Raw genomic sequence first — 15965 nt, 5'->3', positions numbered from 1 at the left:
TCGGTTTGTGGTCACGAAATTGCGGGATATCAAGTCGTCCGGGGGATTGCCTGGGTCTTGGCATCTAGCCATCTGATGGCATCAGGACCCTCGTCAGAAGTATAAAGACTGCATGGTATCCCAGCCTCTTTTCAAGGCTGTGTCTCTAGCCGTTTCTTATTCTCTCATAGATTAGCCTCTGACTGATCAAAGATGGCCATCTCGACAGACACCACAGAAGGCAAAGAGTCGTTTGCAGAACATGTCGAGACTCCTGCCATGTCCCCCGCAGATTTCCAAATCCCCCGTGTAATTTGGTGGAAGGACTCAGGGTTGCGAAAGCTGTATGCTATGATGCCTATTCTGTTTCTCGGTAAGTTGCGATAACCTGTTCGCAGAGAATTGTCATGCTAATGTGTGGTTCTCTAAGGCTCGACGATCAATGGCTATGACGGGTTCTCCTGAACGGATTGCAAACAATGCCCCCATGGCGAGACTGTGAGGCTGACCATTTCCTTCAAGACCTCATGGAGACTGGCCGACTGATGACACGTAGGTTTTGGCAATCCCACTGGCTCAACCCTAGGGCTCTTGACCGCGATTCACAATACAGGAGGCATATGTGCCCTATTTTTCTGTAGGCCGCCTGCCTGAAGAAATGTGTGGAAGCCTGCTAATTAGTTTTAACTACCACAGCTTCTTATATCGCTGATCTGCTTGGCCGTAGAGCAGGAGTAGCTGTTGGCATTGTCGTGATCTTTGTTGGAGTGATTATCCAGTCGGTTCCGTCAGTCGATCGAGGGATGTTCATTGCAGGGAGATTCTTGGTCGGTATGGGGTATGTTTGCCATTCATACTAGCCGGGACAGTCAGGCATACTGAGCAAAGCAGGTCAAACATCAGCCAAGGTTCAGCCCCTTTGCTTGTTACTGAGCTTGCGCATCCCCAGCACCGTGGTACATTGACGACTATGTACAATACACTTTGGTATGTTGGCTCCATTGTCGCTGCCTGGACGGTCTTCGGGACCATTAAGTACACGTCAGACGCCTCGTGGAGGATTCCCGTTGCTCTGCAGGCTGCCATGCCCGCTATTCAGTTTGTGGGTGTTTGGTTGCTACCAGAAAGCCCCCGCTGGCTTTGTGCAAAGGGCAAACATGAACAAGCATTTGATACCTTGGTCAAGGTAAGCATTATCCAATTGTTGGTGTTTTTTTTTTTAGGTCGGAGTGTTTGTGCCTTCGATCCCTGTTAACGGAGCCGGTATAGTACCATGGCAGTGGGGATCGGAGCAACACATTCTGCGAGTGGGAATTCAAGGAAATCCAGAACACCATAAAGCTCGAAAAAGAGAGTTCTGGAAATAGCTGGTTGCTTCTGGTCAAAACTCCAGGGAACAGGAAGCGTCTGCTGCTGATTGCGTTGGTTTCCTTCTTCTCCCAGTGTTCAGGCAATGGGCTTGTATCGTACTACATCCACTCAATCCTTCAGTCGGTGGGCATTAGATCTTCGAGCGACCAGGCTATCATCAACGGTGGGCTGCAAATATGGTCTTTTTTAGTTGCGATAGGGTTTTCGGCCTTCCTTGTCGACGTCCTGGGGCGTCGGAAACTTTTCATGATTGCCGCGGTGGGTATGCTGATTACCTTCAGTGTCTGGACTGGGTAAGAAAATCTCCAATCTCCCTGATAAAGGATAGAGCTCTGATATGGTGACATTAGATGTTCCGCTGTGTATGACCAGAACGGAGACTCAAAGGCTGGTAGCGCCGTGATTGCGATGATTTTCCTCTACTACGGAGTTGCTGGCTTCGCGTGGCCGGGTCTCACCGTTGCGTACTGCGCAGAGATCTTGCCCTTCAATATTCGAGCCAAGGGTCTAGCTGTTAACCTCGCCCTGACTGCCTTGTCATCGGTTTTCAACCAGTATGTCAACCCTATTGGGCTAGAGGACTTGCAGTGGCGGTTCTATTTCGTCTATATCGCGATACTTGTTATCGAATGCTTCTGTATATACTTCCTCTTTGTCGAAACCAAGGGACCGACTCTTGAGGAGATCGCGGCACTTTTCGACGGCGACAAGGCAAACTGTCTGGATCCTGAGGGTTTGAGTACCCCTTCAAAGCCGGGGGTCACTGTCAAGGAGCTCAAATAACGAGTGCGGCACAGAAGCCCTAACATAGTTCAGCGAAGGATAGACAGTGCATCTTCCGCAAATCGATCACGCTCAGCAAGGTTTTCAGTGGGAGGTGGGCGACGGTTGTGATCAATTGGTAGGGCATGTTGAAGCAAGAATTTTACTATCCATTTATCGACGACGTAGACTCGGTCAGTCGATCTCATACAAGCCTCCTGAAATGTAAATAGTCGAGTAATCTATGGTGCTTTAGTGAAACTTCCATCAGGTGTAATTTGTGCTTATAAGCCTCACCATCGTGTTAACGTCTGGCCAATATTGTTTGAGCTTGAGCAGAACTTGAAAATTGGAAGAAAGTCGTCTTCGGGCATCAGGTATTTCGTCTGGCTCTCCGAAAAGCAATGTGTGAAGCAAAGCCGACGAGGATATCACTGTCATATGACCAACGATAAAGTATAGGGCTTCGCAACCAGAGACTTCATTAGAAGAGCTTAGAAGGTCGCTGAAAGCTGCTGCGTGGTACTTGCAGCGCGCGGCGAAGAGCGTTTGGTTGGGAACTCGGGTGAGGGTCGAGTCCAGGTAGTGGAAGTACAACAATGTCGAATAGTGATGGTATCCCAGGTGAAGTGCAACAAATGTTGCTCCTAATCCCTGTGTAGCGTGTTGTTCCAGGTTCTCCCTTGTGAACTTCACATTATGCGGAAGGTTCCGTATGAAGTCTTCAAGCTCGAGCGCAAGTACATGGGTATGGTCCTCCGACTCATGATCAGCCAAGTGACCGTTGGCAAGCTGGCGGTGCAATTCATGTATCTTACCAAATACCCTCGCTAGTATTACCATGTAACCCCACATTCCTAGGGAATCCTGTGCCGAAGGACCTCTTTCCCGTGCACCTAGATCTAGCTGCCAGTATGACAGCTCTGACATAGGCAGCGGATGTTGGCTGGTGTCTGGTATCTGACGCGGCATGTCGAGACCAGCCGAGGACCACTGGTCAATCATGTATAAAGACCAATAAGTTCGAATCTTTGTTTCCCGAACGATTGCGTCATCCTCAGGTTTGGGTTCCGGAAGGTGTAGTATCTGCGCCATGCGGAAGGATATTCCTAGTAAAATGGTTAGAGGCGAGAGTGAACAATGAGTAGCTGAGTACATACTCACCAAAAAAACAACGACTCCCCGTTCGAATCACCATCAGCCCGCATATGTTACCTATGAGGGCAGCAGCATGAACATTATCGAGCGTCACTTCATCCAGATTCCTCTTGAATGACTCCTTGGCTAAGTGGAAAAAGTCCTTGGTCCGTTCTCGTATCGAGCGGTCGTTTGAGAAACGGGCAGCCACAGCCAAGATACTGAAAAGGACCGTCTCAGGCAGGGACCCCGACTGAACACGCGTTCTTAAAGTTGCTGGGTGGAAAAAAGTGTGAGGCTTATCGTGGATGAGTCGCATATAGAGATCAATCAGCTCATCACGAACTTCATCGCTCACATGCGCAGGTAATCTTGGTGTAGTCACAGCTGGAGCAAGAAACTTTGGGCGATTCGAGTCTGGATTGACTAGCAGCGAGCATCTCAGACCCTTCTGTGCACACTGTGTGCACGATGAGAGTGGCAAAACACCTGTGGTGCATTTGCGCTTAGCTGACCGGCATTGACTGCATGATTTGGCTACTTTCATGGCTGCGTCAGGAGGAGTCTGATGAGGCGCTATGCATCTTCTTTTGCATTGCGTTTTGGTCTCCGAAACCGAGGAATGAGATCAACAAGTGTGACAGAAAGGAGTCAAACGTCGTAAATATAACGGCGGATTGAAATGATGTCTGGGCTCAATTGATGGAAAGCAAAGCAGCCTTGGTGAAGGTGTGTTCTCCAAGACGGCGCTCACACGTGATCTCGCTTGTCTAGAAGTATATACTCAGGGCAGCACAGTTTCGAATTCTTAGATTTTAAATGATACTCTAAGCACAAATCAGACAGTGGTAAAAACAGTTAGAGATCATGTTATCCGGCGCTGGATGGGGTCCAAGCAACTTTGTAACACCTGCTCATCTGATCTCCAGATGCTATCCATCCGTTAAAGGAAGATGTGGCAGAATACTTGATCAAGATTGCTTTCAGCGGTGGGCAGACTATATTCTATGAGGAATGAAGGCTTTAAATCGTGCTGTCAGGGGGCTTGAGCGAAGATATGACTACGGGATCGTCGCGGCTTCCATTCTGACTTCGTGTGTGCTTTCCCGGAACAATGCTAGTACTCACTCTCTCTCTATCTAAGGCCGCTTCATAACTTTTGCTCGGGATTCCCACCAGACAGCCTATTGTTTACATCCTTTTGAGCTTGCTCTATTCTTCAGATTCAAAGCCTTTTATATCATAGCACTTTTTATTCGGACATTTTACCGAACCTCCCGGCCGTATATCTTGAAGTAAGTGTATGGAATCTCCGACACTCGAACGGGATGCTAATATTCTTCCGTTGCCCAAGGCTCCCATTCAAGCCTCCAAAAATCTAGCATTCACAAAAGATGGCCCAGTTACCGCCGCATCTTCGAATGACGAGGTACGCTCCCCGGCATGAAGATCCGACTTAGCTCTCACACAGCGCAGTCTCAGTGAAAATATCTTCCGTGAGTGGCCAGCATCGAGCACTCTCTTTGACGACTCCATCGATACCATCGACAGCCCTCTTGACCAGGGGCTACGCATCCTACTCGGCCATCGCGACAGAATCACGGGCCCAACGCTCAAGGCGAAACTCGAAGAACTCGGACACGATGTATATCTTACCATCAACGGCGAACGCTGTGTTGACGCCTATACAAATGAGCTCTTCTCGTACGATCCGCGTTACTTCGACTTGGTTATTATGCGTCTCAATGTTAGTATACCTATCGCGCTCTGGTACCTGCTCTGCAGTTTGAGGTCTTGGCTCGTAGCTCGTGGTGTGCTGGCATTTTGTTTGTTAGGCTGAACTATGTTTGGTCAAAGCCTGATGCCCCAGCTTTGATGTACTAGATGTCCCTGACGTAGCATCTTCTAGTTGAACTCGATCACTGGGATGAAAGCCGCGCGAAGAATACGCAACGCGGAAGAAGACGCACTCGAACACGCACCTAGGCGATCGAGATACGGCGAGGCTCCTATCGCTTATCAAGTTCCGATTCTTGCTATATTATCTACTACCGATGAACCAAAAATGCCGTCGCTCATTGAAGATGGCTTCGACGGCTGGTTGATACAGCCTTTTGATTACGCTCGAGTGGAGCAGATATTGCAGAGTGTGCAGAATAAGCCACTCCGGCGCAGGGAGGTCATCAGGATAGGGCAGTGGTATAAGGGGGGTTGGTTTGAGAATACTGGGCAGGTCAGTCCGGTTAGTTCTGATTGAGCTGTCTTTAGTTAGTTTACGTGTTTAATGAGATTAACTAGTTGAATATCAACTATCAGCATAAATAGAAACCGGCTGAGGAGTCAACAAGACAAATACGAAGTCTCTGGATGGCTTGAACCTTTCTATCTCCACAGCAAGCAATCAAGCGAGGAAGACCGAGTGCATAGCTCTCAAAAAGCCATTCAATTTGAAAGCGGTCGCTAAGAGGCACAAGGCTCATGGATCCCACCTAAACAAAGCCAACATATGCTATGCAAGAGTATCTATCTATTTACAGTTCATCACACAAAGCCAACATGATCTAATTGAGTACCTACTATACATTCCCATATCTTTAGGTATATCTCTGCCAAATCCTCAATAATACTCCGGCAACGAGCCGAAATCCGGAACTTCATCTCCACACTTGAAACTCGGCGCATAAGCCTTAGCAGGCATATACCCATTCTTCCAGCCCGACTTATAACTCCATTGTGCTGCAGACTCCGTATGCCAAGTCCAGTAGAACCAGCCCTGCGCCGTCTCATACGCACTCATCTGCGCCTCTGCGTAGGTCCGCAGGAAAGACTTGTAATCGTCTGAGTACTCGGACGGGTCTGCGTTCGCGGAGTCGCAGCTGCATTTAGGGGCCGAAGGGTCATCAGCGGTAGGGCAGTAAAGGGTTGAGTCGTCGTCGAAGTAGGTTCCTTCCCAGCGGGTGCCGCGGCCGACGTTGTTCAGATTTTTGGCGCAGTCAGTGTCGGCTTGTGACCATTCACCGCAGATTGTGGGGCCCCAACTGGTTTTTGTTAGATCATGGTCTAGCAGAAGAATTGATTGGGGTGCGGAGGGGAGCAGTTCATACCCTTCAGAAGTAGAGTTAATCTCGCCGATCATGGCATGCCAGTCATTGCAGATGAGCTTGACCTTGGCAGTGTGGTTAAGAACGATTTGTGCGGTGTTGAAGATGGTGTACTGGTGGGTGTCGAGGAGCATACCCGAAGGCCCGTTCTTGAGCATCGTCTTCCATTTGCTGAGGTTGAGGAAGCCATCGTGGAAAGCGACGGATGCAGTGATGCCATTTTTCTGAACCATTTCGGTGGCTGTCGTGGTCCAATTAAGGACTTTCTCGATGTCGAGAGAGAGCATGTATGGCTCGTTCCCAAGACCGTAAATGGTGACAACGTTCTTGTAGCGGTCTTGCGCGAAGAACTTGGACAACTTGTTGTGGAAGTCAAGGGCGAGCTGGCCGTTCTTGTCGCCATCGTCTCCATTCAGCCAGTTGATGCTGCCTTGTCTGCCGCTGTGGTTGAAACCGTTCTGGCTGCCAGGCAGGCCATGTGGATCTAGTTTTATTCGGATACCATATTTACGAGCCCACTCGACGGCACGGAGGAGATAGCGCCAGGCAATCTTGGGAACGTACGGCTCACCTTCAATTGGAGTTACCGCCCAGTAGTTGAATGGAAGCCGTATGTGGTCGAGCCCGGCATCTCGTATATCAGCGAAATCTTGCTCGGTGATGAATGTCGCATAATGCTCTTCCATTTTCTTTGCTGCCGAATCACCCAGTCTTTGGCTCAGTGTCCATTCGTCGATAATATCACCCGAGTAACCTTCGAAGAAGGACGGCGTAATCCAGGGCTCCAGGTACAGCCAACCTCCAAGGTTAACGCCCCGAATTGGCTGTGATCCATACGGGAATGGCTCGTCAAGCGGTGGCACATTGTCGTTTGGTCGGACAGAGTCATCCCAAGTAGAATTCAGGCCCATGATAGAGAGCCCACCAACAGTTTCGCTCGTATAAGTCAGGTTAAAATCTTTCGTGTCAGCCCATGTCCATGGGTCTAGAACCGTCCCTCGGGCAGATTCCTGAAAATATTAATGTTATAGTACTCAAGGGATAGTAGATTAAACGAACCGGGATACTGTCACGGCTGATTCCGTCTAAATCGGAGTTGTCAGTTTCAGCAGAGTCTGAATCCGATGGGCCGGATCCACCACCCTGGTTTTTCGAGACGACAACGGCTACTACAATGATCACGATCAAGGCAACGACCGCGATGGCCCCAATCAGCCACCATTTCTTCCGCTTCCAGAACGGCGGGCGTGCATCGGGATCATCACCTTCTCTCTCCCACCTCTTCTCGGGTGGCGGCCCTCTCCCACCGCCACGTAGTCTGACTTCCATGTCTGGACCTCTGCCTTCTTCCAGGTAGGCACCTGATACAATACGACCTTTAGACTGCCCCCGGGGAGCCTCGTCGGGAAACGGCGCAAGAGTACGAGACTGCCCTTCAACAGCAGGTCGTTTCCGCCGCCGCTTGTTTTCCGCTTTGGCTTCCTTGTCCGCCCGCTTTTGTTCCCGACGGTCTTCCTGTTCATGGTGCGCCCTGAGTTTTGCCAGAGCATCCGCATTTAGCAAGCCGGCTGAACTCTGCGATGATTCAGTGCTCTGGTGTTTGGCGGTCGTGGCCCGCTTTTCTCGTTCACGCTCTCGTTCCCGGCGTCGGTGTCTTCGCGCCTCTGCTTCTGGTTCTTCATCTTCCAAATCTCGGGTTCGTCCTGCATCTCTAGTCCGTGATTCTCGATCTCGGTGGGTTCGGGCTACCGGGCTACCGCCATGCTCGTCATGCATGCGCCGTCGATGTCCAGCATCTCTGTCGCGCGTGCGCTCTCGTTTCCGAGGAGACGTAGCAGGCGAAGCTCTCGTTCGTTCCCTCCGTCTCTCATTATCCGAACGATATCTCCGGGACTCGTCCGCAGGGCGGTCATAGGCATCTCCATCTCGTCGGTCTAAATCGTCATCGTCGTAAGATTCGTAAGCTCGTGATTCGACAGGTGCTCGGCGGTAACCGTCTCGTCTGTAACGCCGATCGCGGGGGCTGTCCTCGAAGTCCTCGTCGTCCAACTCATCTTCTTGGTATCTTCGGCGAGACTGAACGCGGGATCGGTCCCGGTCGTAGTCGCGACCATACCGGTCCCGACTGCGAGATTGGCTGGGCATGCAATGGAGCTATCAAAAGAATGGGTGGAATTGATGGTCGTGTGGCAGCCGGGAATGTTGTTGCTGCCCCGCAGAAGTCTAACCTGGATGGGGGTTGCGCATTGGACCTGGGAAAGGAAGAGGGAATTCAGGAACTGGAGGACATCAGGAGTTGACGTCGTTGGCACAGTGTTTTCGCCAAGTGGACAACCAGGGCAGCCAAGCAGCTGGGTTGTTTTCCCAAGTTGGTTGCCTGGGATGTTGCTGAATTTCCTAATGTGGATAGCGTGGTTCAGCACGTGCCCATCGCGCGAGACTACACCTTTACATGAACCCAATCTTCATGCCATGGTACAGACAGGGCAAGGTTCAACGTTGCTGGTGACTGCTGGCGGCATGTGAGGCTATTCCCAGATTCTCGAACTTGATCGAGCTGCCATTACCACTCTCGCTAGTCTGTAAGACGTAAATTGGGAAATGTGGCTGCGCTTCTGCAGCAGCGGTTCTGCCGAGGTCGGAGCATTGATAAAGCGGCGCCGAAGCAGCCCAAGAATTTCTCAGGAATCCATCGTTGGACCCAATTTGCCAAATAATCCAATTGGCCTCAATTCTGTTGCCTCCTGTCCAATAACACCAAATCGTGGCTGGAGTTGGTGGGCGCAGTTGATGCATGGCAGCATGGCTCGACCCTGGCAGACCCTCTTTTGCCAGCAGCAGCCCCAATGATAACCGGACATCCCTGGTGTGAGCTTAGCGTCAGAAACTTTTCTACTTTTCTGTTAGCTCGTGGAGTCTTGTCTGAGGCTGTCTCACGCTCGGCTGGCATTTGCTCCCTGATCCAGAGGATAATCGCTCCAATTTTAGACCTCCCCAGTGGCGGCTGATTGTCCTGTCCACGATCCAGGCTTCCAGATAACACCGTGGAAGCGATCTCCGTGGACTGTGAGGTTCAGCTCTGCCTTCTTTGTATCTCCAACCTTTGACTCTGGGAGGAGCCGATTCCAACCAGACAGTCCTCGATCATCAAATTTGATACCCATAATCAATAAATGAGGGACCAGGTGGCCCCTGCATAAGCCTGTCGTTCCTTTTATCAACTTTTGACAGGCCCAGAAGTCTGGCCGAACGCCTTCACCACTTTCGGGAGACAATAATCTCAGCCATGCGGTTCTGCTAAAGTCCTCTTTGTTCATTGCACACTCTTTCTCCTGAATAACACCACCATTATTCCTGACGCTCTTTCCTTCGCCATTCTCGTCTGATTCTTTTTGTTTTCGCTCTTCCGTCACTCTTTTTCTCGGTCACTTCGGTTTTCAGCATGGCGTCTCTTATGAGCACGAGTCGCTATGCGGCAGTCATTGTCATCTTCCTCCTTATCTTCAACATGTACCTTTTTCAGCGAGTGATTCGCTTGAACTCGCAGAATGAAACTCTCGAAATGTCCCTACAAACGTCCCTCCCCGCCTCGATTACCTCCAAACTCGAACCCGCCACCGTTACCGTCACCAGCACCGTGACAGCCACCCAGACCGTATCCCCCGAAAAGGCCGGCGCCGACACTCCGAAAACACAAAGCAACAAGGAATACGACGCCAGCATCGTACCCCTCCTCTCCCACCAAGCCGCTCCTGACTTCCCCGCGAAAATCTGGCACAAATGCGGTCCCAAGGGCCTCACCGAACAAGCTCAGAAGTTGATCGATCAATGGCTCGAGAAGAACCCCAACTTCCGCCATGAACTCCTCACCGACGATAGCGGCGACCAGTACGTGCGCGAAAACTACGCCTACTGGCCCGAAGTCCTCGAGACATACATGGCCTTGACCGTCCCCATCCTCAAAGCCGACTTCCTCCGCGTCCTCATCCTCTACGCCGACGGTGGTATCTGGAGCGATCTCGACGTCTCCGACGAATTCCCCGTCTCAGACTGGATTCCCGAGAAACTCGCGAAGGACACGAAGAAGAATCCCATAAACGTCGTCGTTGGAATCGAATTCGACGGATACCAGTTCACCAGCTGGACGGTCATGGCGAAGCCCCACCTCCAGCACTTCAAGGCTGTGATCGAATACGTCGTCAAGGAACTCAAGACTGCCGCCCTCGAAAATAAGGTTCCGCTCTCCGGCCTTACGAAACCCATGCTTGTGAATCCGGATGTCGTCGGTGTTACGGGCCCTCAGGCCATCACAATGGCACTCCTGCAAAGCGTCTCTGAAGAAGTAGGCCGACAAGTCACAAAGGATGAAGTTCGCGGTCTGAAAGAGCCAAAGCTAGTCGGTGACATCCTCGTCCTGCCACAGGCGGCCTTTGCCGCACTGCAAGGCGGTATGCCAAAAGACCAAGGCCCTTACCTCGTTTCACATCAATACGCCGGCTCCTGGAAGAACGACGCCGGTGGCGAGGAGGGTCAGAATGCTCCGGAGTCAAAGCAGACTACCGAGAGTTCATGATTTTTCCTTTTCTTTATATCTTACCGTTCGATTCCCTCTTCGGTTCTCAGCTTGTTGTTACAGTACTCTCTCTCCCACCTACCTACCTACTTACCTACCATACCATGTCTCCTTAGCGCGGGGTGTGAACTTTACTCTATGTTCTACGCGTTACATTGGGATAGGCTATGAATGATTGGACGCTTGTATTTACAGTTTGTACATAAGATAGCTATCTATACACCGGCATGAGAAATATCTATTCTGTTTCAAACAAGATGATACCCCAGATGATCCTCACAAGAGATCATGCATGCCGTGCTATCTAATGTTTCCTTCTATATGCAAAAGCCAGGATCTCCATTCCCAGTATGGATTAGATTGGCCGACGATCTCAAATCGTCGGGCCGGTACCAAATTTTGTTTGTCGGCCCATCTGCTCGCAGACAGACATCTTCTTGTTTCCAGGACCCAGCCTGAAGGATCGACCCCAGCAAACGGAAATCAACTCAATCACTCCAAGGTCAGTGCGGCTCAACCCAGTCCGCCCCCGGACAAACGTGCCCACTCCTCCACTTCTCGATAAATTCCGCGTTCCATCCGGAGAACCACCTCTTCCCGTTTTCATCGGGCATCCGTTTCCCGCCTAGCCGGAACGCCTGCGTCGACACCTCGCATTCTCCATCGGTGTTGTACCGCCATTGGAAGCACTGCTCTAGGCCTGCGCAGGCATCGCGACAAGTTTCAAGTGACGAGGAGATTGCGCCGGCGAATTCAATCCGGATATTCGAGAGGTTGTCCCAGTCTTCTTCGTAGGTGCGGATGGAGTCTTTGGGGAAGGTGAGGTGGGAGAGTTCGGAGAAGAGGAGGGGGTTCTGCATCAAAATAGTCTGTTAGCTCGGGGGTTGACGGTAGGTAAAAATGACGAGAAAAATGAGAGAAGAGAAACAGGGAAGTGTGAGCGAACAGGACGTACAGTTAGGTCCGGCCTAGCCTGCTCAAAATCAAAGATAGCCGTTCGCTCCCGCGGATGCAAATGGTGCATCGTCACGACAGGCTGACACCACTGCAACGGCCCAAAGGCAAGGCTCGATGGCTTCTCGCCGTTAATTTGCGGCCACATGTTCTGCACCTTGATAGCGAGTTCCGCTTGGATGGTGTTCGCGAGCACCGAATCCCCACAGCAATTGTTTGTAAAGGCATCGTCGTACTTATTCGCGAGCCCAGGCTCGCCACCAATAAACTGCTCCAGCAATTTCCCCGAAATCACAATCCCGCTCCCGCCATGCGCAAAAGGGTCATTCTTGAAGTATGCGATTGAGCCCAGGTAGAGGGGATCACGAGGCGGAGAGATGCGTTGCAGCCAGAGCACCAGATTCGTCCAGACGACGTAGGTATCCGTCTCGATGAAAAAGTACCAATCGCGCCCGGGCCGCTCCAGCCACGCTTTTTCGACCAGATGCAGGAACTTGTATTTGTCTAGCTTCCATGCTTTGTCGCCCTTTAAGCGCGCCATGTCCTGCCCTGTACGTCGAAATTCATGCTGTAGCCGGTACAGCTCGAAGTCTGGTAATGTCTCTTTGAGGGTCTCGTTGAAGTCGGCGAGGGTATCGCGGATCCGGTACGGGCCGATTTGTTCTTCGAGGTCGGAAAACAGGAGGAAGTCCTGCACGCAGCCGAGAGTTGTCAGGAGCTGTGTGGGCAGCTTCTCATAGACTTCTGTGGCGCCGGTTTTGATCACGAACACCACGTTGCCAGGGTCCGGGAAGGCCTGGCAGCGACGGTCGCCTTGCACGGCATTGCTGGGATTATACTGGTTGTTATTATAGTTATTATTGCTGGTATGCGTACTATTGGCTGGTGTCGTATTATTATTGCTTGTCAGGATTGGAGTAGTGGCCAGGCTCGGAGTGGATGGCCGATCGGAAGAGAAAGGAAGCCCCTCATACTGATAGAACAGCAGCAGAGATGTGCAGACAAGACAAACGGCGGCCAGCGCCACCCACACGGTCCTCCGCGGCTTGATATTCACGGAATTCGAACGGAGTCGCATGGGGAATGATAGAAACGAAGGAGAATGAGATGAAGAAGAAGAAGAAGAAGAAGAGAACTGAAAATGACGATTATTTCATCACTTGTCGGAGAAGCATTCCATCCATCCATTCCTGAAACTAAGGAATCGGGGGGAACAACTCTTTCTCCTGCTGGGGTTCCATCGACTGACTCTGATCCCAACTCCACCTCAACAACAGGCAGTACTGTTAATTCGACCGAAGTCTATCTACGAACTCACATCGTTCGCCGAGTTTCAGGTTTACGTCGTTTTGGCCCAGCTTGATTGCGCATCATGACGCTAACAGCCACTAGCATAGGCTAACCGTTGCCCGCGCCTCCACACACTCCTGACAGCTCGCCGGCACTCCCAATTTTGGCAACGAGCCAGTCTCGCATTGATTGTCCTGCACTCTAGAATCCCAGCGACTAACTGCGCCCTTTCATTGGCGCAATCTACAAGATTGTCGCTTTTATGATTTATCCTGCAGACCAACGTGGGATGCCACCTACAGTCTTCAGCCCCTCTGTCCAACGCGAAGCTGCAGGCCTGTGCTCCTAGCCCAGGTAGCCCTCGCTTTCCAGCGAGCGTAAGCACACGCCATGCGCCATTGGAATCCAAATCATCCCACCGGGAAGGTGCTGGCCGACCTTTACTCCAGTCTAGCCGATGAATTTACGGGGTTCATGGTGTCAGCCTCGCTCCCTTGCAAGGCTATGGCTCTGGCTAATAATAAGGGCTGATGGCTAGCCGCACCCAGACCCCGGTCTGCATCATGCATAACCACATGAAGAGTCCTAATAAAAGGCCCAGAGCCTGACAGCGCGAGTTTGGCTCACAAAAACCTTGAGCGCCTCGTGAGAGCTTGCGATGCTGTGTGATTTTCTCTCCAACCGCATCGTTTCTATCAGCCCTATACACGTCTAGAGCTCGGTGTACACTAGAGGATCGGCCTGTGCAGAGAAGATGATGGGTCTCGTCCTTTTGCTCGCCTTAGGCGCCAGCCTCAGTCAAGCGCAGTCGACAAACTTCTTCATCAGTCCTGGCTCGCAGGAAGCTCAACTGGAGAGTGGAAATCGGACGGATCAGTATCCTGTGTACTCCCAACACGACAATACACTCTTCAGCTGGAATACGAACTGGACGACAGTTAGTCTGCTATTATGGCAAAATGAAAATGCTTCTTCTATCCGTCTGTTTGGTAAGACCATCTCATCTCTCTAAATCGAGCCAGCGTTCTAATATCATGTAGAAATGCAATCAGACGCCCCAAACACATACACATACGACATGAATCCAGACGTTGACCTAACCTGGAACGACGTCTTCTTCCTCACCTTGTGGAACGAGAACCGAGGCACAGAAGGCGGCATCTCATTCTTCTCAAGCTCCTACTTCCGCATCAATGCCTCAGACCCAGACTCCACGACCACGACATCCACATCAACAAGAACAACCTCAACCTCAACCTCGACAAGCACATCGACACAAACCGCCACCGACGAACCAACTCCAACCCCTGAATCAGCTGACAACGAATCCGTGTCCGAATCCGCCTCATCATCATCAAGCGGCCTCTCCTCCTCCGCAAAAGTCGGCCTAGGCGTCGGTATCGGCCTCGGAGTCCCAGCCCTCGCCCTCGCAGCCGTAGCCGCATTCTACTACCGCCGACGCTCTCAAGCCACAGCCTGGCAACGCGAACAAGCAACGCACCAATACCAGCCCGCACCACAATTCGGATCTGACAGCGGCGGATACCCGCCGCCGCCACTGTCGGATATCAGCGGGAATGCCAATCCGTCGCCGTTCAAGATCGCCCCGGTCAACGCGAATACGATTCCCGGGTACATGGGGCCGAGTGAAGTTGATGGGGCCAACATTGGAGTTGGGGTGCAATCAAGGTTTCAGGAGTTAGCGGGGCGGTAGCCGCTCCCTTTCGCCTTGGACAACTATGACTCTTGTGTTTTCAAGTTTGAAGATGATGCAGTCCTGCGTTGTGGCGTGTTGGGTGCGGTCTGTGTAACTAGCGGGTTCCGAGTGCGAGGAGCTGGGTGTTTAACTGGTCGCTGCGTTGGTTTACTTGAAACTAGGCTGCATGCGAGCGAGCGATGCGACGAAGATATCCGGATTGTTCTCTTTTTCTTCCCCTATTTTCTTTCTCAGTTCTTATATCGCTTTCTTACGCCTTTTATACATATAACTAATAATAACTCTCCCTCTCGCTCTCCCTTTGTTCCCAAGCGATCCTAGCACAGCATGTCATCGATAAACGGTAGACAACTCCTCATGCTGTGCGAAGTCATTCTATCCGCTTCTCCCTAACTGATTTAGTAGCACGGTAGCACCAAATCCATAACAGACTCTAATATGTATGATACGGACATCAGGATAGATAAATATTGCCATTCCCTTAATCCCTGCTAGCTACCCTCCCTTACCCTACCGTACCCTAACTTACCCATCACCTTTGCCTAACATCAATAACTATATTTATATCTCTATTTCTCTTTAGAACATACTACCCTACTCAACACTCTACACGAAAGAAAATGAAGTAATATCACCGCCTCAGCGGACGCACTCGCAGTAGCTCATTTCGCACTATCTATAATATGGGAGAGGTATGTAAGTAGGTGTAAGTGTAGGGAGGGAGATCACAAAAGGGCCGACCATCATTAAATACAACAATGCTGTCACAAGGGTAAATATAAAAGAAAAGAGGGTAAGTAAATGGTATCAGAGATCCAAGTCCATGTGCAAGTCGACGGCAAGTTCAAGGATAAGATGAGATAAGAGCAAGGCAAGACCAGCTTCGTCTGTATGCTTTAAACGTAAAACACAAAACGAATGGGGTATGCAGGCAGAGTTCAAAATGCCACTCGAGCTTGATGGAAAACAAGAAGGTTTAGAAGAAGAAAGGTATGAAAGAAAGGGGGATAGTACATCCGGATGTAAAGGAACTGGAACAGATATAAACGCATATGCAGCAAGAGGGAAATGAGGAAAGAGA

General features: G+C 50.9%; 7 protein-coding genes across 7 annotated transcripts; 4 read left to right on the top strand and 3 right to left on the bottom strand.

The window, feature by feature from the left end:
* Positions 1 to 192: 192 nt before the first annotated feature.
* Positions 193 to 2148, top strand: BJY04DRAFT_231822 (general substrate transporter; the record flags this gene model as incomplete). The annotated part of the gene is made up of 6 exons (XM_073719632.1): positions 193 to 352; positions 536 to 616; positions 676 to 817; positions 871 to 1165; positions 1249 to 1643; positions 1701 to 2148. The coding sequence occupies 6 exons, from the start codon at positions 193 to 195 to the stop codon at positions 2131 to 2133; spliced, it is 1506 nt and encodes a 501-aa protein (XP_073575083.1). The 3' UTR covers positions 2134 to 2148.
* On the bottom strand, positions 2149 to 3802 carry BJY04DRAFT_231820 (uncharacterized protein). Its single transcript, XM_073719631.1, has 3 exons — positions 3277 to 3802; positions 2410 to 3221; positions 2149 to 2354 (listed from the first exon to the last, which is right to left on the bottom strand). Exons 1-3 carry the CDS (start codon positions 3794 to 3796, stop codon positions 2163 to 2165), a joined length of 1524 nt encoding a protein of 507 aa, XP_073575082.1. The 5' UTR covers positions 3797 to 3802; the 3' UTR covers positions 2149 to 2162.
* Positions 3803 to 4252: 450 nt separating this feature from the next.
* BJY04DRAFT_145318 (uncharacterized protein) lies at positions 4253 to 5577 on the top strand. The gene is made up of 4 exons (XM_073708768.1): positions 4253 to 4544; positions 4604 to 4678; positions 4726 to 4996; positions 5159 to 5577. Exons 2-4 carry the CDS (start codon positions 4644 to 4646, stop codon positions 5504 to 5506), a joined length of 654 nt encoding a protein of 217 aa, XP_073575081.1. The 5' UTR covers positions 4253 to 4544; positions 4604 to 4643; the 3' UTR covers positions 5507 to 5577.
* A 128-nt stretch (positions 5578 to 5705) lies between these two features.
* Positions 5706 to 8896, bottom strand: exg2 (putative exo-beta-1,3-glucanase). The gene is made up of 3 exons (XM_073710073.1): positions 7410 to 8896; positions 6354 to 7360; positions 5706 to 6287 (listed from the first exon to the last, which is right to left on the bottom strand). The coding sequence occupies exons 1-3, from the start codon at positions 8493 to 8495 to the stop codon at positions 5867 to 5869; spliced, it is 2514 nt and encodes an 837-aa protein (XP_073575080.1). The 5' UTR covers positions 8496 to 8896; the 3' UTR covers positions 5706 to 5866.
* Positions 8897 to 9331: 435 nt separating this feature from the next.
* BJY04DRAFT_180509 (glycosyltransferase family 32 protein) lies at positions 9332 to 11164 on the top strand. Its single transcript, XM_073710072.1, has one exon. It carries the CDS (start codon positions 9793 to 9795, stop codon positions 10921 to 10923), a length of 1131 nt encoding a protein of 376 aa, XP_073575079.1. The 5' UTR covers positions 9332 to 9792; the 3' UTR covers positions 10924 to 11164.
* BJY04DRAFT_180507 (glycosyltransferase family 31 protein) lies at positions 11165 to 13173 on the bottom strand. The gene is made up of 2 exons (XM_073710071.1): positions 11879 to 13173; positions 11165 to 11777 (listed from the first exon to the last, which is right to left on the bottom strand). Exons 1-2 carry the CDS (start codon positions 12953 to 12955, stop codon positions 11427 to 11429), a joined length of 1428 nt encoding a protein of 475 aa, XP_073575078.1. The 5' UTR covers positions 12956 to 13173; the 3' UTR covers positions 11165 to 11426.
* A 500-nt stretch (positions 13174 to 13673) lies between these two features.
* On the top strand, positions 13674 to 15172 carry BJY04DRAFT_180505 (uncharacterized protein). The gene is made up of 2 exons (XM_073710070.1): positions 13674 to 14156; positions 14208 to 15172. The coding sequence occupies exons 1-2, from the start codon at positions 13922 to 13924 to the stop codon at positions 14879 to 14881; spliced, it is 909 nt and encodes a 302-aa protein (XP_073575077.1). The 5' UTR covers positions 13674 to 13921; the 3' UTR covers positions 14882 to 15172.
* The last annotated feature ends 793 nt before the right edge of the window (positions 15173 to 15965 follow it).

The sequence above is a fragment of the Aspergillus karnatakaensis genome (genome assembly GCF_047715665.1).
Source record: "Aspergillus karnatakaensis strain CBS 102800 unplaced genomic scaffold BJY04scaffold_7, whole genome shotgun sequence".
Lineage (NCBI taxonomy): Eukaryota > Fungi > Ascomycota > Eurotiomycetes > Eurotiales > Aspergillaceae > Aspergillus > Aspergillus karnatakaensis.
This window is presented reverse-complemented; position numbering and strand designations above follow the sequence as displayed.